General features: G+C 44.2%; 1 protein-coding gene across 2 annotated transcripts; it reads left to right on the plus strand.

Annotated features, from left to right (window-relative positions):
* On the plus strand, window positions 1-26,443 carry smox (spermine oxidase). Of its 2 annotated transcripts, XM_072256698.1 has the most exons (7): window positions 4-129; window positions 2,698-2,932; window positions 6,507-6,733; window positions 7,864-8,037; window positions 12,335-13,046; window positions 22,891-23,051; window positions 25,684-26,443. In XM_072256698.1, the coding sequence occupies exons 2-7, from the start codon at window positions 2,725-2,727 to the stop codon at window positions 25,837-25,839; spliced, it is 1,638 nt and encodes a 545-aa protein (XP_072112799.1). In that variant the 5' UTR covers window positions 4-129; window positions 2,698-2,724; the 3' UTR covers window positions 25,840-26,443. The 2 variants fall into 2 exon arrangements, with proteins under 2 accessions (XP_072112802.1, XP_072112799.1); XM_072256701.1 differs by lacking the exons at window positions 22,891-23,051; window positions 25,684-26,443 and adding an exon at window positions 13,827-13,926 and having other exon boundaries at window positions 1-129.

Here is a 26,443-nt window from a genome sequence, read left to right on the forward strand (position 1 = left end):
CTGGTTGACTGGTTACTTCTGGGTTTCTCCAGATCGCAACAAACAGACGGAGGGAGAGAGGGAGCGGAGCGCCCGGGGAGCGGAGACCACGGCCGCAGGCTCAGTGTTTGCCGAGGACGAACGAACGAGGTAGCAGCTCTCATTTTTTTTTTGTTTCTGTCTGACCGCTTGCAATGGTGGATCGGCAATTTAAAAAAAAATCTATTTCACGGAAACACTTCTGGCTGCCGATGTATTTAATTCTCTCGGGCTGTGGGGAGACTTAGAAAATCGATTTCAAAATGTGTCATTACAGCCTCGTATTTGGGTGTTAAGACATGTTACTTATGTATTGTGTCCAGCGAGGTGCTGTGTTCTTTCCGAATAAGCCAAGTGCTTTTGTTGTTCATTACCACAGAATGCTTCTTTGTCCCCCTTCCGTACGTGGCAATAGACCATTAAATTCCCAGGGACTGTCTCGGGGTCTCATACTGGGTGTTTTGGGGGTTTTAAGGGAAAGGGTAAGGGAGGAACTGGGATGTTTTCTTTTTGTTTATCATGGACCGTCATACACGCATGTTGACGGGATTTTCACCGATGACCTTTGGCCCAGTTTGAAGTTTATTTGTCTTGTCCATAAATCAGGAGTTTTAGAAAGCAGCATCCCGCATTGGATTTGTTCGATATCCTGTTTGGAAAGCGAACTTACATAAAAACAAGATTCCCCCTGTATTGGCGATCATATAACACCCCCCCCCCCCACACACACACACACCACACTCAGCACACACACAATGAGCTTCTCAGACCGGCTGCGATGTTTATATTGTCTTATTATTTTGGAAGTGTTCAAGTTGCCGTCGAGCGGTTGTTTAGGAAGATGACGTTTGCTTGTGGTGGTTATTGTGCACCTGTTGGATGGAAGAGGAAGTGCGGGATGGGGGGGGGGGGGTTGGTGGCGCTGGGGTAGTGCTTTCCAAAGTTTTGCTGAAAAGAGGGAGCGAAACTCCGGTGTCAACATCTGGGCGAAAGTTCGCAATCTCCTCACCGCGCTAGAACCGGCTATTCGGCCCAGAGAAGCTTCGCCGGCGCTGGCTATCCAAGTGGATCTCCGGTACCCGTTGTTTTTTTAAAAAAAAAGTTGCCTGTGGTTAATGAGGAAGACCGAGGAATGTGAATGAGTGGGTCGTGACTGTTATTCCCTCGAGGTGTGCAGGGTTCGCAGTGAAACGTGATACATGCAGGCTGTGTCAGATCCGGCAGTGCTGTTTACATGTTGAGAGGAGGCTTCTATAAGTACAACTTTTCCAACGCCAGATAAAGATATTTGCACTGTACCGGGCTGCATCGTGTGTAACCGGTCTTTGAGTAAAGGAGGTCCTCTCCCTCTCAACTATGCTGTCTCGCCAATTATTGTTGGGGACTGCCGAATTTCAAGCCCTGATCCATTTATTTAACATCCGCTGGCCTGTCACTTTGAGAGGAAAAATGTTATAAATAAGGTGTGTTGTTTGAACAAAGGTGCGGGGGTTGGGGAGAACATTGGTTGCGAAATGACGACGAAGAGGCGGATGTACAGGATCAGGATCGGGTCGAACCGAGATTCGTCACTCTGACTAGACTAACTCTTTCCTCTGCGCTTCCTTTAGCGTGGAGGAATTTTCAGGCCATTGTTGCGAGATTTTATGAGCCACAATGCATTCTCAAGGATCCGGTGTTAAATTATTGGTATGTCCTGTAGGACGGATCTCAAACAACGTTGCGTTTTAGAACCAGCTAGAGCGGGTCTTAGCACAGTGCAATGAGTGCGGAATCCACAGTAGTCAGGAGATGCTTCGGCTACTGTCCCAGGCCCTCGGAGTACATTGGAACCGGGGCTGTCGCTACTCAACCCCCCTCACAACCAGCTCAAGGCTGAACTTTTAACACCGATCGATGGGTGCTGAACGGCAGAGCACCGGGTATTGGAAATTGTTAGAGGAAGAGGGAGAGTAATGGGGGAGGGCCAGTGAAAGGGGAGGGTCAGAGGGAGTGGGTCGGCGAGGGGGGAGGGCCAGAGGAGGAAAGGGTCATTGAGTGGGGAGGGTAAGTAAGGGGGGAGAGGGTTGGTGAGGGAAGAAGGTCAGAGGGGTTGGGTCTGTGCGGTGGGAGGGTCGGTCATGGGGAGGGTCAGTGAGGGGGAGTTTCGGTGAAGGGGGAGGGTCAGAGTTGGGGGCGGGTCACTGAGGGGGAGGGCCAGCACACTTTTTCTTCAATATCAGTTTTATTTCGTATTGCTGCCGCAGAGCAAAAAATTTCACAACATTAATAAATAATAAATCTAAATTGATAATACAGTAAATCTAAATTTGATTCTCATTCTTTAATATGGGGGCCAAGAATGTTCACAATATTCCAACTGTGGTCTGGCCAATGCCTTAGAAAGCCTCCACGGTATATGCAACGCACACAAAATGCTGGAGGAACTCAGCAGGCCAGGCAGTATCTATGAAAAACAGCAAACAGTCGACGCCCAGGGCCCAAGGTTCTTCACCAGTTCTTCCAGCATTTTGTGTGTTGTTTGGATTTCCAGCATCTGCACATTTTCTCTTGTTTGTGATTGGACTCCACAGGTTTTCAATTTTAGCCCTCTCTTTGGGAGTAGAGGATCATCCACACTGCCTCTTCTTATTCTTGCCATGCGTTTAATCCTGACTTTTGTCTTGTTCTCCTCTTTAGTTTCCTTAGAAGAAGAGCTTGGACGGTATGCAAAGTTGTGAAATATCTTCAGACAGTGCAGATGATCCTCTCAGTCGTGGCTCACAGGGAAAGCGACAACCTCGAATAGTAGTAATTGGTGCTGGTCTCGCTGGCCTTTCTGCTGTCAAACTACTTCTGGTGAATGGGTTCACTGATATCACTGTTCTAGAAGCATCAGAGCGAATCGGAGGCAGAGTTCAAAGCGTTAAACTTGGTGAGTCTGTTTCTTTTTTCGGTTGGACGTCCCGGAAAATCAGAACTCAGGACCTGGAAGGTCCACAGCGACCAACTGTTCACAACAGTCTGGTGCCTTTAATTAGTAAATACAAAGGTGCTTCGCAAGAACATTACTAAACCGAGTTGGACACTGAGCCACATATTGGGACAGGAATTTGAAAGCATGGTCAAAGAGGTAGGCTGTAGTGAATGTCCTAAAGAAGGTACTCTAGGATCTCAAAATGCATTATCTTACACTTGTTGGGATTACATTCCAAAGAAGTGTGACTTGAGGGCTTTCTGACATTACCAGATCAGCAAGTGTGGTGTGAGGACTCTAAACTGTGGCTCAATGTTGCTATTTCCCAAATATATATTTAATTTAGAGATACGGCATGGTCCCAAGCCCTTCGGAGCCAACGAGCCTGTTCCACTCAATTACTCCGATAGGCCAGTTGATCTTCTAACCCGTGTGTCTTTGGAAAGTGGGAGGAAACTGGAGAGCCTGGGAGAAACAGACGTCATCATGGGGAGAGCAAGTACTACTAGGCTCAAGGTCAGCGGTTCAGGGATGGGTGATACAGTAGCATAGTGGCTATCGTAATGCTTTACAGTACCAACAGTCTGGATTCAATTTCTCTCCAGGATCTGTAAGAAGTTTATATGTTCTCCCCATGACTGCATTGGTTTCCTACAGGTGCTCTGCAGGAAAGATGTACAGGTTAGAGTGAGTAAGTTGTGGGTATGCTGTGTTGGTGCCGGAAGAAGCAACACTTGCGGGCTGCTCCCAGCACGTCCTCAGACTGTGTTGGCCACTAACGCAAATGACATTAATGAAAGAGGATGTGCTGGGGCTTTCGGAAAGCATCAAGTTGGATAAGTCTCCGGGACCGGACGAGATGTATCCCAGGTTGCTGTGGGAGGTGAGGGAGGTGATTGCTGAGCCTCTGGCAATGACCTATGGATCACCAACGGGGACAGGAGAGGTTCCGAAGGACTGGAGGTTTGCAGATGTTGGCCCCTTATTCAAGAAAGGGACTAGAGATAGCCCAGGAAATTATAGACTAGTAAGTCTTATTTAAATGGTTGGTAAGTTGATGGAAAAGATCCTGAGAGGCAGGATCTATGAACATCTGGAGAGGCATAATACGGTTAGGAAAAATCAGCATGGTTTTGCCAAAGACAGGTTGTGCCTTACAAGCCTGATGGAATTTTTTGAGGGTGTGACTAAACACATTGATGAAGGTAGAGCAGTAGAAATAGTGTATATGGATTTCAGCAAGGCATTTGATAAGGTACCCCATGCAAGGCTTATTGAGAAAGTAAGGAGACATGGGATCCAAGGGGATCATGCTTTATGGATTCAGAATTGGCTTGCCAACAGAAGGCAAAGAGTGGTTGTAGACTGGTCGTATTCTGCATGGAGGTCGGTTAACAGTGGAGTACCTCAGGGATCTGTTCAGGGACCCTTACTTTTAGTGATTTTTATAAATGACCTGAATGAGGAAGTGGAGGGATGGGTTAGTAAATTTGCTGATGACACAAGGGTTGGGCATGTTGTGGATAGTGTGGAGGGCTGTCAGAGGTTACAGCGGGACATTGATAGGATGCAAAACTGGGCTGAGAAGTGGCAGATGGAGTTCAACCCAGATAAGTGTGAGATGGTTCATTTTGGTAGATCAAATATGATGGCAGAATATAGCATTAATGGTAAGACTCTTGGCAGTGTGGAGGATCAGAGGGATCTTCGGGTCCGAGTCCATAGGTCACTCAAAGCTGCTGCACAGGTTGACTCTGTGGTTAAGAAGGCATATGGTACGTGGGCCTTCATCAACCGTGGGATTAAGTTTAAGAGCCAAAAGGTAATGTTGCAGCTATATAGGACCCTGGTCAGACCCCACTTGGAGTACTGTGCTCAGATCTGGTCACCTCACTACAGGAAGGATGTGGAAACCATAGAAAGGGTGCAGAGGAGATTTACAAGGATGTTGCCTGGATTGGGGAGCGTGCCTTATGAGAACAGGTTGAGTGAACTTGGTCTTTTCTCCTTGGAGCGGAGGAAGATGAGAGGTGACCTGGTAGAGGTGTAATAAGATAATGAGGGGCATTGATCGTGTGGATCGTCAGAGGCTTTTTCCCAGGGCTGAAGTAGTTAACATGAGAGGGCACAATTTTAAGGTGCTTGGAAGTAGGTACAGAGGAGATGTCAGGGCTAAGTTTTTTAAGCAGAGTGGTGAGTGCGTGGAATGGGCTGCCGGTGATGGTGGTGGAGGTGGATACGATAGGGTCTTTTAAGAGACTCCTGGATAGGTACATGGAGCTTAGAAAAATAGAGGGCTATGGGCAACCCTAGGTAATTTCTAAAGTAAGTACATGTTCAGTACATGTGGGCCGAACGGCCAGTATTGTACTGTAGGTTTTCTCTGTTTCTTTGACAAATTTCACTATTTTTCAATGTTTCGATCTAGATCTGACGAATACAGCTGATTTCTTTAAATCTTCTATCCCACTGTAATCACACTCTGGAACAGACCTCTCATACACTAAAATTTAACACTTCAAACTCTTGATTTCCCAAATCTACCTCATTGTAACCTTTGCACTTTATTTGACGACCTGCTCTGCACTTTCTCTGTAACTGCAACACTAAGTTCTGTATTTTTTTTTCTTTTTACTAATTCGATATAAATTATGTATAGCATGATCTGCCTGGATGCAGAGTAAAGCAAAATCTTTTCACTGTATCTCAGAATATCGGGTCATAAAGGCATACAGCACGGGAGCAGGCACTTAGGCCCAAATTGTTTATGTCAGTCAAGAGGCCCAACCAAGCTAGTCCCATTTGCATGTTTTTAACCCATAACCCTCTAAACCTTCTTACAACATGTAACAATAATGAACTATTTATGTATAGTTTTTTCATAATTTATATTGTATTCTCTTTTTCCCCATAGAGCAATTAACACTGCAGTGCAGTGTAGACCCTTTGGCCTATGATGTCGTGCCAACTGTTAACCTACTCGAGGATCAATCTAACCCTGCTCTCCCGCATAACCCCCAATTTTTCTTTCATCCATCTGCCTAAGGGTTTCTTAAATGCCCCATATGTATTTGTCTCCACCACCACTTTCTGTTTAAAGAACTTGCCTCTGATATCCTCCTCGTATACTTTCCTCCAGTCGCCTTAAAATTATTGTTCCTCCTATTAGGCAGTGCTCCTGAGGTGGGGTTAGTGCGGCACTATTACAGCTGGAGTTCGGAGTTCATTTCTGCGGTCTTCTGCAAGCAGGCTTGTCCATCCTTCCAGTACACGAGTGGTTGTCCTCTGGGTGCTCTGGTTTCCTCTCACAGTTCAAAGACATGATGATTAGTCGGTCAATTGGTCATTGTACATTGCCCTGAGATTAGGCGAGGGTTAAACCGGTAGGTTGCTGGGCAGTGTGGCCTGTTCTGCACTCTACCTCTAAATAAAATAAAATAAAATTAGAATAAGTATCTCTGATGGACTTTGTGTACGTACTTTAATAACAAACTTTCTTTGAAATTTGAAGATGTGAAGCATTCTGTTTCAGGCTGCGCTACATTTGATCTTGGAGCAACTTGGATTCACGGTGCTCATGGGAACCCGGTTTATCAGCTAGCAGAAGAACACGGACTCCTTGAAGAAACTACAGATGGAGAACGCAGTACTGGCCGTATCAGCCTCTACTCCAAGAATGGGGTTGCACACTACTACACCAGCAGTGGTCAGAGAGTACCTAAGGATATCATTGAAGAATTCAGCGATGTATACAACGAGGTGAGATCACATCCCCACACTTCAGTTTCGAAGAATGAGGGGGATCTCATTGAATACTGAAAGGCCTAGGTAGAGTGGATGTGAAGAGGGTGAAAGTATCCAAGTGCAGTCTCACCAATGCCTTATAAAGCCTCAGCTTTACATCCTTCCTTTTATTTAATAGTCCTCTGAAAATGAATGGTAACATTGCAATTGCCTTCCTTCCCTCCAACTGCAAGTTAATTATTTAGGGAATCTTGCTAGAAGACTCACAAGCCCCTTAGCACCTCTGATTTCATAATTTGATCTCCATTTAAAAAATAGTTCACATTTTTACCAAAGTGCATCTTCTACCAAAGTGCTTGACTATACACTTCCCTACCCTATATTCTATCTGCCACGTCTTTGTCCATTCTCCTAATCCAAGTCTTCCTGCAGACTCCCTGCTTTCTTAGCCCTACCTGCTTGGTTTGCACTGCTCAATGCAACAGCCACCATGCTGTGGCCTTGATGGCCTTTTTCTGTACGTGGTACCCATTGTCCTGGAGGTCAGCCACTGGTTCATGTATATGATTCAGTAATGTCTGTTAGGGAAGGAAATCTTCAGTTCTTATCTGACCTGGCATTAGTGCGTCACCAGACCCACGCAACTATGGTTGACCCTTCAATTCTCCATGAGCCTGGTATGCTAAATCGTAGGTGATTAACATAAAGATAAGCATTAGCTTTATTTGGCATATGTACATCAAAACATAGAGTAAAATGTACCATTTGCATCAACAACCAACGCAGTTGGAGGATGTGCTAGAGGCAGCCCTCATGTGTCATCAAGCTTCCAGTGCCAGCATAGCATACCGACAATTTACTAACCATAACCCCATGTCTTTGGAACGTGGGAGGAAACGGAAGGACCTGGAGGAAACCCATCCAGTCATGGAGAGAATACACAAACTCCTTAGAGACAGAGGCAGGGAATGAACTCAGATCGCTGGTGCTCTGAAGCGTTACCGTAACCGCTACACACCCAGCCATAGTGTAGAGGTGGAGCAATGAATGCAAACTTTGCCAGTTATTTAAGGATTTTTACATAGACCAAGCCATTGGGAAAGTTGTGTGTGTGGTTCTTAATGCTTCTTGATTTCCTCTGATAGGTCTACAACCTGACACAGGAGTTCTTCCAACGGGGGAGGCCCGTTGGTGCAGAAAGCCAAAACAGCGTTGGTGTTTTCACAAGAAATGGGGTGCTCAAGCGCCTCAAAGCAAATCGCGATGACTCGGGAATCAGCAAGAAGCTGAAGCTGGCGATACTCCATCAGTTCTTGAAGGTATGAGGGGGTGCTTAAAGTGGAAAACATAATCATACGTTAGAGGAGGCTATTTGGCCCTTTGTGTCTTGGTGCATAGGAAGAGTTGACATATTAACTCACTTCTCCCCTTGGCTTTGCAAGTATTTTTTTCCCTTTCTCAGCAGAGAAGTAGGTGAAAGGTTATATGGGTTAGGTGAGAATGTGGAAATATAATGAGAGGATATATAGGATTCTTAGTTCCCACTCAGGAACAGTTTAATACCTTCAACCATCAGGCTCCTGAATCAGCGAGGATAACTTCACTTACCTCAACACTGAACTGATTCCACAACCTACAGAATCACTTTCAAGGACTTTACGTGTTCTTAGTATCTATATACCCATCAATCAATCTTCTGTCTGTTTTTTAGTTTGTCTATCAATCTTTTTTTTATATTTTCACACTTTGTCTCCTTTTTCACGTAGATTGTTTGTTGGACCTTGTGTGTAGTTTTTTATTGATTCTATTGTATCTGTTATGTCTTTCCTGATTTGGATTGTTATTTTATTTCTAATTACTAGATCTCACTGCTTAATCGTAAATTTACAGCAGTTGCTGATTACTCATTATCACGTTGTTAAGCAATTAGCCTTTGTTGTCAGGTTGGCCATTATACATTTGCTTGTGTATTCATTTGTTCGTTAGAAGCACTTGTTAGAAGCCGAAGGAGTTTCAATCAATATTTGAATCTTTGTTAGAACGCCGAGGAGTACTGACTTTTTATACCGGCTGCTTGTGGACTGTAACGCGTTGGTGAATAATAAAACCTCTTTCGACTACAGCCACACCAGGACTGGAGTTATCCATCTGTCTAACTTAAGAAAACAGGGAAACTCTTGAACCAGGGCAGAATAGTATTTCTTTATTCTGCGGTGAATACCTGCAAGAAAATGAATCTCAGGACATATACATACTTTGATAATAGATCTATTTTGAACTTTGATTAGGAATTGTGATGTTATTGATTGGTGGAGCAGGAACAAAGGGTCATGCTGCTCCTAAATCACATGTTCGTATTCAATTCATCCTTAAAAGTCAGCAACCAATCTATTTCCAGCACTGTTTCACATGCTGCTTCCCAAATCACGGCACTTTACAGCTGGCTTTTTGTCAATTATGTCTAATCTTAGTTGCTGAGCCTCCCATCGATGAAAACACTTGCAACTTTCCTACTGTTCATCGTTTTGGACATGTTAAGTTGAACGCTATTTACAGTCGAGGAAAAGGCTGGCTGAAAAAGCATTCAGTCCACTTCACCTCAAAAGGAAGTTGATATTGGCTCGTGCATGAGGATTGAAAAGAGTCTTTTTTGAAAAATTACTTTGGTTGCACTTTGAAGGATAGCTGTAAAAATAAAGACTTTTTTTCCTGAATTATACCAACGCTACATGTAGAATCTCCTAAAGATCCGCAGAAAAAAATCGTGAAAACTATTTTTAAGTCGATTCCTGCATTAAAATAAGCAACACTAAAGGAAACACATTTCATCCTATTCCATATCATAAGCTCAAATCACGCATTACAGACCATTAGTGTGCAATCTCTATTTCAAATCTCTGGGGAATATTCTTCACAAACATTATATTAGTTTTTAGTTCAATTAGAAATAAACCTGGAATTAACTTCCTTTTAAAACTGGGCTATGAAAAAGGACCCAGCAATCACCCATTCAAAACAGCAGCTTGTTTAAAGAGGGTTCAAAGGTTGATAAACCCATGCAGTAGGCTATAGTGCTGACTCAAAAATGCCCTTTCAATTCTTGCTTCTCTTGGTCATGCGGTCCTTCAGTAATGACTTATATTTAGTGGCCACTTTATTAGGTACCTCCTGTACCTAATAAAGTAGCCACTGAGTGTATATTTGTAGTCTTTTGCTGCAGTAGCCCAACCACTTCAAGGTTCAATGTGTTGTGCATTCCGAGATGCTGTTCTGCACACCACTGTTGCAATGAGTGGTTATTTAGGTTTCTGATACCATTCTGACAGCTTGAACCAGTCTGGCCTCGACCTCGCTCATTAACAAGGTGTTTTTGGCCACGGAACTGCTACTCACTGGTGCACCTAATAAAGTAACCACTGGGAGTTTTTGCATCAGCTTCTGTAGTATTATGCTATATTTAAAGGAATTAATCTTCTGCTCTACCTTCGAAATCTTTTACATATAAGGGTTGTGAACCTAGAGTACTCTCTGTCCAGAAAACTGTAATGTTCAGCCATTGGCTGAACACTTATACTCAAGGCAAGGGTCCAGAGACCTTTGGTTACCGTGGAACCTGAAGGATATGGAGATGGAGCAGAGGAAGAAGATTACATGATCTTATGATTTGCAGAGAAGCTGAAGAGCTTCTTCTTGTTCTTGCCTCTTTGGTTCCTGTTCATTGTTGCTCTGGTGACCAATTTTATTGGACCCTTCAATTACTGGACATAGCTGTTTCCTTGTGCACTATTATAAACACATCTATTAAATCACATACTAACCTCGTCTGTCAAATGAATACAGTCCCAAGTTATGATAATTTGCTATAGCTCAGGCTTTAACAATTCATCGCTTTTAAAGTGATAGTTTTGGAATTAGGCTAATATGTTGCCCACTCAGTGAGTAACTGCACTAAAGGCAAAGGTCAACAGATTAGCAGATTAACCAATCTTACCTTATCTTCCCACTCTTATAACAAGGATGGGGTTCCCCTTGTTCTTACCTACCACCCTACAAGCCTCTGTATGCAGCATACCATTCCCTCTTTCTCTGGTTTTCCATTTTCTATTCTGGTTCCTCTCATACACCTCATCTTCTCAACTGCCCATCAATTCCCTCCTCCTGTCCTTTCTTCCAAGGTCCACTCTCCTCCCCTCCCCCCAGCCACCCACCTTCCTCCTCCCCTGGTCTCGCCTATCATCTGCCAACTTGTATACCTTCCCCCTTCCCCCACCCCACCTTCGTATTCTGGCTTCATCCCCCCCCACCCCACCTTCGTATTCTTGTGAAGAGTCTCAGCCCAAAACATCATGCCAAGTCAAGTTTAGTGTCATTTAACTATATACATGTATACTGCCAAATGAGACAAAGTTTCACTGGACCAGGGTGGAAAGCACAGTAGTACACATAACATACAATATCTTAGGAAAGTAAGAATTGAATCTACAAATTAATTATGCATAGATAAGCAAAGTAGAGTTCATTGACTGCCTATTCATTTCATAGATTAGGCAATAAACTCTTATTGCAACAGAGTGGTAAAGATTCATTATGCCTGCCTTCATGAGTCAGGTCATTGAGTACATGAGTTGGGAAGTCATAGCGCAGCTATATAAATCTTTGGGTAGACTGCACTGGGAGAATTGTGTGCAGTTCCTGTCAATTCATTTCAGGAAGGGTGTGGAGGCTTTGAAAAGGTTCACCAGGATGCTAACTTAGAGAGTATTAGCTGCAGGGAGCAGTTAGATAGGTTGAGAATATTTCCTCTGGAGGTTAAGTGAGGACATTATATTACTAAATATATTTAAGATACGGTTAGATAGATTTTTACGTAGTAGGGGAATTAAGGGTTATGGGGAAAAGGCAGGTAGATGGAGCTGAGTTTACAGACAGATCAGCCATGATCTTATTGAATGGTGGGGCAGGCTCGATGGGCCAGATAGCCTACTCCTGCTCCTATTTCTTATGTTCTTATGTTCCTATGACCTGACTGGGGTTTATAAAAATGTGAGAGGCACTTACAGATGGGGTTAATTAGTCAGTTACTTCCTTGAGTAGAAGGTATCAAATGATAGGGGATAATTAAAGGATATGGGGAGCAAGTGTTTTTTTTTGACACAAGGTGGTTGAAGCTTAGAATGTGCCACAGACAGCTGTGGAGGATTGGGCCTATTTAAAGTGGAGTTTGCTAGGTTTGTGATTAGTGAGGGTGTCAAAGGTTATAGGGAGGAGTCAGGAGAATGGGCTTGAGAATGATAATGATCAGCCATGATGGAATGGCCTATTCTGCTCCTATGTCTTATAGTCTTCTGGACTCCACAGAAATCTATTAACCTCCCCAATGTTCATAGCCTCCCATGTCTTGCTGTAAAGCTATTGGGAAATGGAAAGTATTGACGCAGAACAGGCACTTGAGTTTGGACTATTGGAAAAAAGCCAAGTTAATAACGGTTGTCAGCACTTTCTCTCACTCTGTTCTCTCACAATGATTTGAATTGCTGCGGTCCAGCACTGTGCTGACTGCTCTGGAGATTTCCGGGATACTGCCCTGCTTAAATCTTTTCTCCTTTTGCTTGGCAGGTTGAAAGCTGTGAGAGCAGTTGTCACAGCATGGACGAAGTGTCCCTGAGTGAGTTTGGTGAGTGGACCGAAATTCCCGGCGCCCACCATGTCATTCCGAGCGGCTTCATTAACATAGTGGAGATTCTGGCACGGGATATCCCCAAGTCGGTCATCCAGCTGAACAAGCCAGTGAAGCGCATTTACTGGAATGGCTCGTTCAAGAAGGAAATCCACTATATCAACAGCACCCTCCTCAACCACAACCTTGACGGCCAGGAGGAGGAGGAGGGCCACCAGGTGTGGGTGGAATGTGAGGATGGTGAGTTCATCCTGGCCGACCATGTGATTGTCACCATGTCGCTCGGCGTGCTGAAGAAGTATCATGAGACCATGTTCCACCCTCACCTCCCAGAGGAGAAGGTCTCGGCAATTCAGATGCTGGGGATCAGCACCACGGACAAGATCTTCTTGGAGTTCGAAGAGCCCTTCTGGAGCTCCGAGTGCAACAGCATCCAGTTTGTGTGGGAGGACGACGCAGAGAATGAGAGCCCAGTGTACCCGCAGGACCTGTGGTACAAGAAGATCTGCAGCTTCGACGTGCTGTACCCTCCCGAGCGATATGGCCACGTGTTGAGTGGTTGGATCTGTGGGGAAGAAGCCATCATCATGGAGAGATACGATGACGAGACGGTGGCAGAAACGTGCACAGAGCTGCTGCGAAAGTTTACAGGTGGTTAACCTTCTAACCTATGGACGCTAGCTCTATCTGTGAGTTATCACTCAATATCCTTGTAGAGGACTGCACACATTTAATGACAGGATTCCCGACAATTGCGGAGGGGTCGAGGTGTTCAATGTTGAGGATCGAGGAGTCCAAGTCCACAGCGATAAGGAAGTGGCTGCACAGGTAGGCAGGGTGGTAAAGAAGGTCTATGGCTTACTCGCCTTTATTAGCCAAAGGACTGAGTTTAAGAGTCAGAACGTAATGTTGCACCTTCATAAAACTCTAGTTAGGTCACATCTGAGGTATTGTATTCAATCCTGGTTGCTCCCTTATAAGAAGGATATGGAAGCTTCAAAGAGGATCCAGGAAGAGGTTTACCAGGACGTTGCCTGAATCAGTGGGCATGTACTAAAGGGAGAGATTGGACAAACTTGGGTTGTTTTCTTTGGTGTGATAGAGGCTGAGGGAAAAGCTGACCTGAGAGGCATAGTTAGAGTAGACAGGTAGTGTCTATTGCCCAAGGTCGAAATGTCCAGTACTTAGAAGGCATGCATTTGTGGTGAGAGGAAGGAGTGCAAAGCAGAGTTGGGGCAAGGTATGTTCACATAGTGTGGCTTGGAATGCACTGCCAGTTATGGTACTGGAGGAAAATATGATAGGGTATTTAAGAGGCTGTTAGATAGGCAAATAATAGGGTAATGGATGTGTAGGCAGACCATTGTGGGCCATGGTGGATGTTATGTATATGGAATTTAGTAAGACTTTTGATAACTTTCTCCATGGTAGGCTCATCCAGAAGCTAATGTGGCATGGGATCCGTGGAAACTTGGCTGTGTGGATTCAGAACTGGCTTGCCCACAGAAGGCAGAAGGTGGTTGTAGATGGAGCGTATTCTACCTGGAGGTCAGTGACTAGTGCTGTTCCGCAGGGATCTGTTCCAGGACCCCTGTTCTTCGTGATTGTTATAAATAACTTAGATGAGGAAATGGAAGGGTGGGTTAGTCGATTTGCAGATGGCTCAAAGATTGGTGGTGTTGTGGATAGCATGGAAGGTTATTGTGGGTTATAATGGGACCAGACAGGATGCAGAGCTGAGCGGAGAAGTGATAGATGGACAGTAGTTCAATCCAGAAAAGTATGAAGCGATACATTTGGAAGATTGAACTTGAAGGCAGAGTACAAAGTCAATGGCAGGATTCTTATCAGTGTGGAGGAACAGAGGGAACTTGGGCCCATAGATCCCTTAAAGTTGATAGGGTTGTTAAGAAAATGCATGGTGTGCTGGCCATCATTAGTCGCGGGACTGTGTTCCGGAGCTGCAAAGTAGTGTTGCAGCTCGACGAAACGCTGACTGGACCATACTTAGAATATTGTGTTTAGTTTTGGTCACCTCATTATTGGAAGGATGTGGAAGCAGAGGGGACATACCAGGATTCTGCCTCCTTTAGAGAACATCTCTTATGAGGAAAGGCTGAGCAAGCTCGGGCATTTTTCTTTGAAGCAAAGGAGATTGAGAGGTGAATTGATAGAGGTGTATAAGATTATAAGAGGCACGGATAGAGTGGACAGTACCTTTTTCTCAGTGTGACAATGGCCTTTATCAAAGAACATCCTTTTAAGTTGAGGGGAGATGTCAGAGGTAGGATTTTCACGTAGAGAGTGCTGAGTGCTTGGAGTGCACTGCCAGGGTTGGTGGTAGAGGCAGATACAACAGTGGAATTTAAGAGACTCTTCGATAGGCATATGGATGTAAGAAAGATGGAGGGATATAGGTTGTCTAGTCAGAAGGCATCAGATTGATTGTGGAGTAGGTTTATGTAAGTTGGCACAACATTGTGGGCCGACGGGCCTGTACTGTGTTGTAATGTTCGTACGTTCTGTGTTTACTCCATGTGCTGTTCTGGCCTGTATTTTGTTTTCCATGTTCCAGTTGCACTGTACGTGTTGTGTGCTGGTATTCTGGCAGAGGAAACCTTTACCCTCATTCTTTGCAATATATTCATATTATGTTTATTTTCTAGTACTCATGTTAAGAGACTTGGATGTTTGATCGGGAGACTTGGGGCAAATCCCAGTGTGGCATCTGAGTATATTATTAAATAAACGAATACGGTTGCTATGAAAGTCCTGGGTCATTGTAAACTTCATTTGATATTGGTTAACCTTACATGGTCACTTCTATATGTGATTCCAGAGCCATCACTATGGGTTGACTTTGAGATGCCCAGTAACCTCCCCCCCCCCCCCAACCACCCCTGCAATTAGGGATAGGCAGTAAATGCTGACCAAGTTATGATGCTGGCAAACACAAAAAAATGCTGTGTTTCTTTGGAGACAGGTGAAATTAGGCAAAGACGTCTCTCTCTAGCAAAAGTTAAGGTGGAAGACGTTCGAAGAGTAGAAGGACTTTCTTCCAAGATGGTTGACCTGAAATGTTAATTCTGTTTCTGTTTCCACAGATGCTGCCTGACCTGCTGAGTAGCTCCAGCATTTTCTATTTTTATTTCAGATTTCCAGTATCTGAGCATTTTTCCTGCTCGTAGGTATGATAGCAGTTCAGGTTTGTGGTTTATCAGTGTGTTGTAGCAGGCTTGGCAAATGATTTCCTCTCTAGACCAGCAGTTCTGGGGAAATAGGCATTCTACGTGCCATGGAGTATTGTGATGGTGAAGACCTTTTTCAATAATGAAAATGATAGTAACTTATTGCCAATCATTGTCATGGCCCAGAACATTTCCAAAGCATTCACTGAATTGATTCAACAAATGAGCATTTAAAAATAGGTCTAACACAGAGGAAAAAATATGCCAAGGAGTTCGATAAGAAGGCTCCCATTTGTATAAGTCCTTCATGTCATCGTGAGGCACATAGTTATTTGTAATGGATGTGTAACTGTCAGTTTGAGCACTGCCAGATCCTGTGAGTGGCAGTGATAATGGCAATTCGTTTTTTTAAGTAACGTTGACTAATAGATATAAATTAGCCAGAATACAAAGACTTCAAAATATTGCCACAGAATTTTTGAAAATTCATCTGTGACAAAGTATCTCAGCTAAATGCTCACGTGAAAAACTGCACCTCCAATGCTACAACAGCCCATGGGTGAGAGTGAATAGTGTTTTGGTCCAATGCACTGAAGTGTCAGCCTTGAATTTTGCACTCACCTTAACAATAGGTGGCTTGAACTGCAGTTTTCAGCTTGAAAGCAAGAATCTTATCAACCGAGTCACAGCTGGCAATCGAGTCACAATACCTAAACACAAAATACTCTGCAGATGCTGGGGTCAAAGCAACACTCACAACATCTGGCTGAAAACATAAGTTTGGAGGTTCTGTTACTGGCTCTCTTGTTGCATTATGGATAGAGGACAAACTAATGCATTGAGTATGTCAGTCACTGCACTATGAATATGATTTGTTGTCAGAGGTCCAGGAGAATTGATGGACTGATCTTGGCTCTCTCCACAGGATGAAGCTTGCTGCTGCTCAGCCTGCCAGACTCAGCAAAGGAAAAATATTCCCCAAACACTTCAACTGTTGAGGGCTCAAAATGGTAAAATGCTGGCTGTGCACAACAGGCTGTCAAAAAAAGCTACTGGGATTAACTTCCCATCCATGTGTTTCCTTTGCAAGGCACTTGCTGTGTCTACTCTGGTACGGTAATGCCTGATCCTTGCCCTCCCAAAAGAAAACTGGAGAAAGTTTTTTTTTTATGGCTGGTATTTGGTTTTAAAAGTTTGAAATGTTTGATTTAGAGTGACCTTGTGGCAAGCTTTTAACTTACAGGGCAGAAATAAAGTTTGGCTTGATTTAGCTCAGTCATATGATGTTACAGAATACCTCAATGGATTGAAAGTGGAGACATCCACTAGGACGAGAGAGCCAGGGTTCGATAAAGTTCAGAAGATCCTGTGAATTCTATTTGGGAGTTGAACACATTGGCTGTTCTAATTTGTGCACCATCTTCCTGGTTGTAATCCAAGATCCAAAACTTTCTGTACACATATGTCTCTCACTCCACATCTCCCAGACCTTGGCCTCTTAGTCCTCAGACAGTGTGTCTTTCTCACCTTTTTGACCCCTTCCCCTGTGATATCCCCAGTAGCTCGAAGGGAAGGCCGTGGTTCTCCAGTCCTATCAGGATGGCCCACCTAAAGTTGCCACCACTCTCTAATGCTCCTTGCGCCCCTGCCCCAGGATGTTCCCTCATCTGCCCCCCGTGGGACGCTGTGACAGTGCTGGATGGCTGGGCTGCAGTGGGCATGCATCCTGCCAGGTGAATGGGCCGATAGCTCCTTCTTGTCTACTATAGGCACAAAGGGGGTGACTTGCTTCCTCCTGTGCTGCAGCTTCTCTGAATGGTTTCAAGCTTCAGGCCTTGTCTTGTTCATTTCTGTGGCGGGCCATCCGGGCAGGGGCTGAGATGCTCTCAGCAATACAGGGGACCATGTAATAGGGAGGCGGGGAGGAAGAAAGGTGATGGAATATGGGATGTGAATCCCTGTGGTTGTGATTGTATGCTGTTCCAACCTGCAGGGCCTTCTATCTTAATGTTAAGTTGCTGTCGCAATGTGGATAATGAGGTAGGCAGTGCGTACACAGAAAACTCCCACAAAAAGCAAACTGACAGTGAGTACATAAGGACTAGAGATGGAATAGGCCACTGGGGTTCCTCTCCAACCTGCTCTGCCTGATCTTCTACCTCAATGCCACTTTCTGGCTCTGTCTCCTTCTTCCTTCTCCCTCCGCTCATCGATTCTGCCTCTGCTGCTGCACAGTATGCTAAGCAAACCTTCGGGAGCAGCCCAGCATCTTCCTCAATCAACTGATGCTGTGTTTTTCCAGCTAGAGGCTAGGCAGGGTCCCAGCTAGTAAGGCGTGGACTTTGTCGAGGTCACCAGCATGGTGGAGAACAGTGAGGTAGGGTGTGGGAGGAGGTTTGACATTCCCACCAAACAGTCTGAAGTAAATTTTCTGACTCTATAACATAAGACTATAAGTCATAGGAGCAGAATTAGGCTATTCAGCCCATCGAATCTGTTCTGCCATTTGATCCTGGCTGATTTATTTTCCCTCTCAATCTCATTCTCCTGCCTTATCTGCTTAATCTTTGATGCCCTCGTAGTTCAGAACCTATCAACCTCTGCTAATAAGGTGACCGTAGAATGCAGGAGACCATTCAGCCCATCGAGTCTACGGGCACAACAAAGCTCATTCAGTGTCCAAAACCATGTGTGTCTGTGTGTCTACCAGCTGACCTTGTATTTATCTCAGCATGCTGACCACCAGCTGTCCATCAAATAACGCCGCCCTCGGTTACCATGACGACTCACGAGCTGTTCGTTTCTCTCTCTCTCTCTCTCTCTCTCTCTCTCTCTCTCTCTCTCTCTCCATGGCAACCCAGAAGTGGACAACAGTAGTCAGTGTCCTTGTAAAAGTGTAAACGTGAGCTGAAAGGCAGACTCTGCCCCTCTCTCTCTCTCAGCAGAAATCCAAAAGTTTGTCTCAGTTTGCTCTTGTGCCTTAAAGTGACAGTCCACAGCAAAAAGGAACCCCAGGGGTACATATCTGTTCACTCCCACTCCCCCATTGATGCTTCCCTGCAGCCGATTGTCTCTGCATTCCCATGTGCAATCTCCATAAAGCCAGTGCCCTGGGTCAAGGTCAAATCCTGATTGCTGGAACCGTGAGGCTGTCACTCTGCTGTCTCAGTTATCAACACCTTCCTTCCAGACCACCTCTGATTTAAGATGCTGTGAAAGTCACATCATCCAGCTGACCTGGGGTTCCTCACGGACAGTCAACACAATTTAGTCAGATTGTGCAGGGTGCCGGGAAAGCCTTGCAGGATTAGACTTATTCCACTCAAGCTCATCAGCACTGTAAGAACTTTGTCTAGCCAAGGGTGAAAGTTTTTCAGTCCTTTCAGTTAATTCCATAGTCTCAGGGTGGAAATCAAGTAGGTGTTCCAATCTTGCGTGGGAACTTGCATCATGACTTTTTCCATCCATATATCTCCTGGAATCTGGATATTGTTAGCCTTGTCAGCAGTTACTGTCCATCTTCAGAAGGTGGTGATGAGAGAGATTAGCTTTATTTGTCATATGTACATCGAAACATACAGTGAAATGCTTTGCTTTGCATCAATGACCAACAAATCTAAGGACGTGTTGGGGGCAGTTTGTTCGTGTCACCGTGATTCTGGCGCTAACATAGCATGCCCACAACTTAAGACTTTGGAAAGTAAGAGGAAACCAGAGCACTCGGAGAAAATCCACATGGTAATGGGAGAATGTACAAACTCCTTACAGGACGGTGGTGGGAACTGAACCGGGTTCAATTTTACAGCTGGTGCAGCAGAGTGTTGTGCTAACCTCTACGCTACTGTGCCAAGCTGCCTGTACGAATGGCTGTAGCTCTTTTAAAGATTGCATCCTCAGAGTGATAAGGGGCAGGAACTTTCAGTGTTACATTCAGCGCTGTTGAAGGATAGCCACATATTCCCGAGTCAGGACTGTGAGCAAGTTCGGGAGGGCAGGGGATCTTCCTACGTGTTTCTGCCCATGGCCCTTGTCGTGGGTTTGGTAGGCGCTGTCAGAGCTGCATGGTGCACCAGTGTTGCCTGCAATGTTGATGGTGGTGCACAGAGTGCTAATCACATGGCTGCGTTGTCCTGGGAAGTTCTTGACGTTTGGTGGAGCTTCATTCATTTATGCAAGTGGAGAGGATTCCACCACACTCCTGATCTGCGCCTCATAGGTGGAAAAGTCTTGCGATGTCAGGAGGTGAGTTACTAACCACAGCGTACCCATCTTTTGACTTGATTTTGTAACCATAACAATGACAATGATTACAATCATACAGCAGGTCCAGTTGAACCTGGTAGCATAGTGGCTAGCATAACACTTTGCAGGGCTAGCTGCAAGATCATGGCTCAATTCCCGACACCGTCTATAAGGAGTTTGTCCTCCCCGTGACTGCGTGGGTTTCCTCTGACTGCTGTGGTTCCTCCCACATTCCATAAGTGTATGGGTTAGTAAGTTGTGGGCAGGCAATGTTGTTGCTGGAAGCATGGCAATACTTTCCCAGAGCACGTCCTCAGACTGTGTTGGTTATTGACACAAATGACGCATATCACTGTAGTTTCGATGCACAGGTGATAAATAAAGCAAATCTAAAATAATGGCTGATCACTGGTGACCACCAAGGTACTGATGATAGGAAACACAATAGTAATAATGTTTTAGATTGTTATAGGTCAGTTGTTAGGCTCTCTCTTGATGGCCATTGCCTGGCAGTTTCAAGGCATTTACATCATGTGCCGCTTATCAGCCCGTCCTTGAGTGTTAGCAACAATCAGTCAACGGGATGTGCTCAACAGATCAAGCAGCATCTGTGGCTGCTCGACCCACTGAGTTCTTCCAGCAGGTTGGTTGTTGTTCTAACTTCCGGAATTGGCAGTCTTTGGTGTCTCCATGCATGAATGTTGCCTAGGTCTCACTGCACACAGACCTGGGCTGCTTCATTTGCTGAGCTGTACCAGATAGATTTGAAAATAATATAATCCTTAGCAAACATTTGCACCAATATTGGGAGGAGGGTGACTGAGCCTAGGACACTGCCTTGAAGAGCTTGTGCAGTGTTGTCTCGGATGAAGAATGATAGTTCTTGAACTATCAAAATCATGTTCCTTCGTTCAAATTGGGAGCTTAACCAATGGACTGCCTTCCCCTTCAGTTTTGCTGCCGCTCCTTGTTTCTAGATTGAGTCAAATGCTGCCTTGATGTCTCACCTCACCTCCAGAATTCAGCTGAGCTGAGCGGGGAGTCGAGTGGTCCTGGCAAAGCCCGAGCTGAACATCACTGAGCAGCTTATTCCTGACTAATTGCTGCTTGATGGCAGTGTCGACAACTGCTGATGATTAAGAGTGGCTGCAGTTAGTCGGATTAGATTTGTCCTGCTGTCGTGTGAATCAGGACTCACCTGGCAATTTTCCACGTAGCTGAACGGATGCCAGTATTGTAACCGGACTGGAACAACTTGGCTGGAGGTTTCAGTTCTTCAGCCCAGATACTATCCGGCCCATAGTGTTTGCTCTTCTGTAATACATGATCCAATTATGTTTGCTCTATTGTGTTGCTTGATACAATAATGTTTGATGTTCTGTATTGTGTGATCCAATTCTGTTTGCCCTACTGTAACGTCTTGTCTAATAGTGTTTGCTAAACTGGCACAGTATTGGTCTCCTTATGTAAGGGAATATGTTAGTCTGTTGGAAACAACTTAGAGAAAGTTAACAAGACTCATACATGTTAGGGGCAGTATTGTTTTCTGAGTAAACATTGGACAGAGTAGGCTTGTATCTGCTGGAAGCTAGGAAAGTGAGGAGCATCTTGATTAAAATACGCAAGATCCGAAAGGGTCTTGACAGGACTTTGAAGAGCCCTGAAGAGGAGTCTTGACCCGAAACGTTGACTGTTTACGCTTTTCCATAGATGCTGCCTGGCCTGATGAGCTCCTCCACTATTTGTTGCCTGGATTTCCCGTGTCAGCAGATTTTCTCGTGTTTGAGATTTTACCCCCTATTTCATAAGTTGTTATCTCCTCTGTATCAAATAAAGCAAGTTGGCTGAAGCCTGTAAAAGTGGGTATCTCAGGAGAAAGCCCGCTGGATCACGCACTCAATACATTTGGCTGAACATTGGGCACTTTATTAGCTGTGGATAAATTCTAATTGTAACGTCAACAAATGCTCTCTGTTGGCTAAACTGCAACATTGGCCAGAGCAGATACGTAGATATTCTAAATAAGTAACAAGTAATTCACATTGTGCATAATATGTACCACTGCAGGATCCAAATCTGCTTCATAAGATTTCTGTATTTAACAGTATTCCATTTTGTCAATAAATGCTAATCTCTTGGCTCACAATTCACTTACAGCTGGCATCTTGACATCCTATAAAGCTTAATGATTGTAGCAAAATTACAACTTAAACTCATTGTTCAATCAAATATTCATCATGTACCTCAGTCTGGTGGATGGCAAATGGTACAAGTTTTTACAACCCTCGGGCTGTGATACCTTTTCACTTACACTAGAAATTCTGCAGATGCTGGAAATTCAGAATAACACAAAACAAATTGCAGGAGGTCAGACAAGTCAGGCAGCACCTAGGAATAAAGAGTCTATGTTTCGGGTTGAGGCTCTTCGTGAGGACTTTAAAGAAAAGGGGAAGAAGCCAGAATAAGAAGGTGGGGGAGGGGAAGGAAGAAAAACTAGAAGGAGATAGGTGAAGCCATTGAGGGGGAAGTTAATGTGGGGAGGGGGAGCAAGAAGCTGGGAGGTGATAGGTGGAAAAGGTAAAAAGCTGAAGAAGAATATATCTGACAGTAGCGTGGGAGAAAAGGAGATGGTAGGCATGTCAGGAGAAGAGAAAAGGTGAGAGGGGAGCTAGAATGGGAAATAGAAGAAGAGAGAAGGGGGTTGGGGAGAAATTACTAGAAGTTAGGCAAATTGATGTTCATGCCTTCAGGTTGGAGGCTAACAAAGCGCAATATGAGGTGTTGCTCCTCCAACCTGAGAGTGGCCTCATTTTGGCAGAGAGGAGATTATGGACCGACATGTTGGAATGGGAATGGGGATTGTATGTAAAATATTTAGCCCCCATACTTTTTCATTTGTGTGGATAAGAAGTTTGACTTGTGATACTTGTATTATTGTCGGTGGTTCTGGTGGAATTTGTTAAAATTACCTAGACTGTTCTTCTACTGAGTATGTTACCTGTACTTTGGAAAACCCTGTACCTTGGCACACAAGGACTGAACGGATTTTGAAACCTCTTTTACAGGCAATCCACACATTCCAAAGCCCCGGAGGATCCTGAGGTCAAAATGGGGCAGCAACCCTTACATCCGTGGCTCATACTCCTACACTCGAGTTGGATCAACAGGAGCAGATGTGGAGAAACTTGCAAAGCCACTCCCTTACCCAAAGAGCACAAAAGCCCCTGTAAGTAGCACATTGGTCTTTACAAATGGGCAGATGGGAGGGTTGATCCTTGGTTATCCCTAAGGATTTAATGCTGAGGCTTGATAAGGTACTGGTCAGACCACATTTGGAGTATTGTGAGCAGTTTTGGACACCTTAGCTAAGAAGGTGGAGAGGGTCCAGAGGACATTTATAAGAACGATCCCGGGAATGAAAGGTTTAATATATGAGGAGCATTTGAAGGATCTGAGCCTGTACTTGCTGCAGTTTAGAAGAATGAGGGAGGATCTCATTGAAACCTATGGAATATTAAAAGGCCATGTTAGACAAGACAAGAAGATGTTTCCAGTAGTGGGAGGATTCTAAGACCAGAAGCTACACCCTCAGAATATGATGTTGTCCCTTTAGAACAGAGATGAGGAGGAATTTCTTTAGCCAGAGGTGGTGAATTCATTGCCACAGTTGGCTGTGGAGGCCAAGTCTTTGGGTATATTTAAAGTGGAGGTTAATAGGTTCTTGATTAGTAAGGGCGTCAGAGATTACAAGGAGCAGGCAGGAGGATGGGATTGAGAAGGATAATAAATCAGCCATGATGGAATGGCAGAGCAGAATGGATGGGCGAAATAGCCTACTTTTTCTCCAACGTCTTTTGGTCACAAAAATGAGACACTTGCACTAACATTCATAGAATATTACAAATACTTTTGAAGCATTTTGCTGTGCGTGTGTATATATGTATATATACACACAAATACATAGGGCTTATAAAAAGTATTCACCCCCCCTTTGGAAGTTTTCAATTTTTATTGTTTTACAACATTGAATCATAGTGAATTTAATTTGATCCTTTTGACATTGAGCAACAGAAAAGGCTCATTCGTGTTAAAATGAAAACAAATTTCTACAAATTGGTCTAAATTTATTATAATTATTAAATCCAAAATAATTGATTGCATAGTTATGAACTCCTTTCAAGTCAGTATTTAGTAGATGCATCTTTGGCAGCAAGTCTGTGTGGCTAGGTGTACATCAGCTTTGCACATCTGGAATGGGCAGTACAATTTTTCCCTATTCTTTACAAAATTGCTCAGCCTCTGTCAGATTCTGCCACAAATTCTCAATTGGATGTGTTCTGGACTCTGACTTGGCCACTCCAGGACATTAACTTTGTTGTTTTTAAGCTACTCGTGTGTAGCTTTGGCTATATGCTTGGGGTCATTGTCTTGCTGGAAAACAAATCTTTTCCCAAGTCGCAGTTCTCTTGCAAACTGTATCAGGTTCTCCTCCAGGATTTCCCTGTATTTTGCTGCCTTCACTTTACTGTCTGCCGTCACTTTACCGTCTGCCGTCACAAGCCTTCCAGGACCTGCGGTAGTGCAGCATCCCCGCAGCATGATGCAGCCACCACCATGCTTCATGCTAAGGATGTTGTGTTTTTGATGATGTGCGGTGTTTGGCTTATGTCAAAGGTAGTGTTTAGTCTGATGGTCAAAGACATCAATTCTGTTTTCATTAGACCATAGAACTGTCTTCGAGCTGACTTCAGAGTCTCCCAGGTGCCTTCTAGCAAACTCTAGCTGAAATTTCAAGTGAGTTTTTTTCAACAGTGCCTTTCTCTTTGCCACTCTCCCATAAAACTGCAACTGGTGAAGCACCGGGCAACAGTTGTTGTATGTGTAGTTTCTCCCGTCTCAACCACTGAAGCTTATAACTCCTTCAGAATTGTCATAAGTCTCTTGGTCATCTCCCCCTCTAGTCCCCTTCTTGCATGGTCACTCAGTTCTTGAGAATGGCCTGCTCTAGGCAGATTTACAGCTGTGCCATATTCTTTTCATTTTTTGATGATTGACGTAACTGTACTCCAAGGGATAGTCAGTGACTTGGAAATGATCTTGCATCCATTTCGTTACCTGTTCTTTTCTATAACTTTTTCGCTGAGTTGCTTTGAGTGTTCTTTTTTTTTCATGGTGTAGTTTGTTGCCAGGATACTGACTCACCAGCAGTTGAACCTTCCAGATACAGGTGTTGTTTTAGTACAATCAGTTGAAACATTGGATGGCACATGGTGATCCCCGTTTAACTAATTCTGTGACTTCTAAAGCCAATTGGCTGCTTCGGTGATGATTTGGTGTGTCATATTGAAGAAGAAGAAGAAGAAAACCCTTAACTCCGAGTGGAGTCACTTGGAAGCCGTCATGACGGTGTTTTTTAAGCAGGCTTTCTTATTCTTACGAGGCCGAGTTGCTAGCTCGACGCTCAACCCAGCACAGATGGAAAGCGTGCAAGGGAGCCGGCTGGATTCGAACTCAGGAGCCTTCGCTCCAAAGTCGGGTGCTGATGCCGCTACGCCACCAGTCGGCGTGTCATATTGAAGGGGGTGAATAATTATGCAATCAATTATTTTGTGTTTTATATTTGTAATTAATTTAGATCACTTTGTAGAGATCTGTTTTCACTTTGGCATGAAAGATTCTCTCTGATGATCAATGTCAAAAAAAACCCCAAATTAAATCCACTGTGATTCAATGTTGAGAAACAATAAAACATGAAAACCTCCAGGGGAGGGTGGTGAATACTTCTTTTCAGTTTCTAACAGAAAACTCTAATTTTACAGTGTTAACTGCTACTGAACAAGTGTTTTCCCTCCTGGTAGCCTATGCAGATTTTATTTGCTGGGGAGGCAACTCACAGAAAGTTCTACTCAACTACACATGGTGCTTTGCTTTCTGGTGAGCGTGAGGCTGGGCGTCTCATAGAAATGTATCAAGACTGCTACCAAGGAAGAGAAGATGAGAAGACTAATATGTGAGATCTTACACAGATTGGATGAAGAGCGTGTGATTAATGTATTTTTTCTTAAAGTAGAATGTTATAGTCTTGTTTAATAAGGGGATGTTAAAATCATTTTTAACTGGATATATACAAGATAAGCACATTCTGGTAATGCTTTGGTCATATAAATGTTTACACTTAGGTAATAGTTTAATTTTTAAATTAATACACTTCTAACCTCAGATTGATTTTCTGCAAATTGAATGCCTTCCTTTACTAACAGTCCAGTGCAATGCTTTCGGGATACTATATTGCAGAGGTGCAGTTTCTTAGATCAGATGTTAAGTGCCATTTGCCTTCTCAGGCCAATGCATTGTACTGAGGTAGGATTAAATGAATATGTGCTGAAATTACTGCAGTGTGATGAGTGGCACCTCCCAGAGGCTGAAAATAATCGGTGAGCCAGGAGCATCTGTTGAAGAACAAGAGATGGCAGATGTTGGAGTATGGAGAGGGAGAGAAACAAAAACCCAAGGGGCTGGAGGAACCCAACAGGTCAAGCATCATCTGTGGAAAGAAATGAACAGTCAACACACATAAAGGTTGCTGGTGGACGCAGCAGGCCAGGCAGCATCTATAGG

Source organism: Mobula birostris, chromosome 4, assembly GCF_030028105.1.
Source record: "Mobula birostris isolate sMobBir1 chromosome 4, sMobBir1.hap1, whole genome shotgun sequence".
Classification (NCBI taxonomy): Eukaryota; Metazoa; Chordata; class Chondrichthyes; order Myliobatiformes; family Myliobatidae; genus Mobula; species Mobula birostris.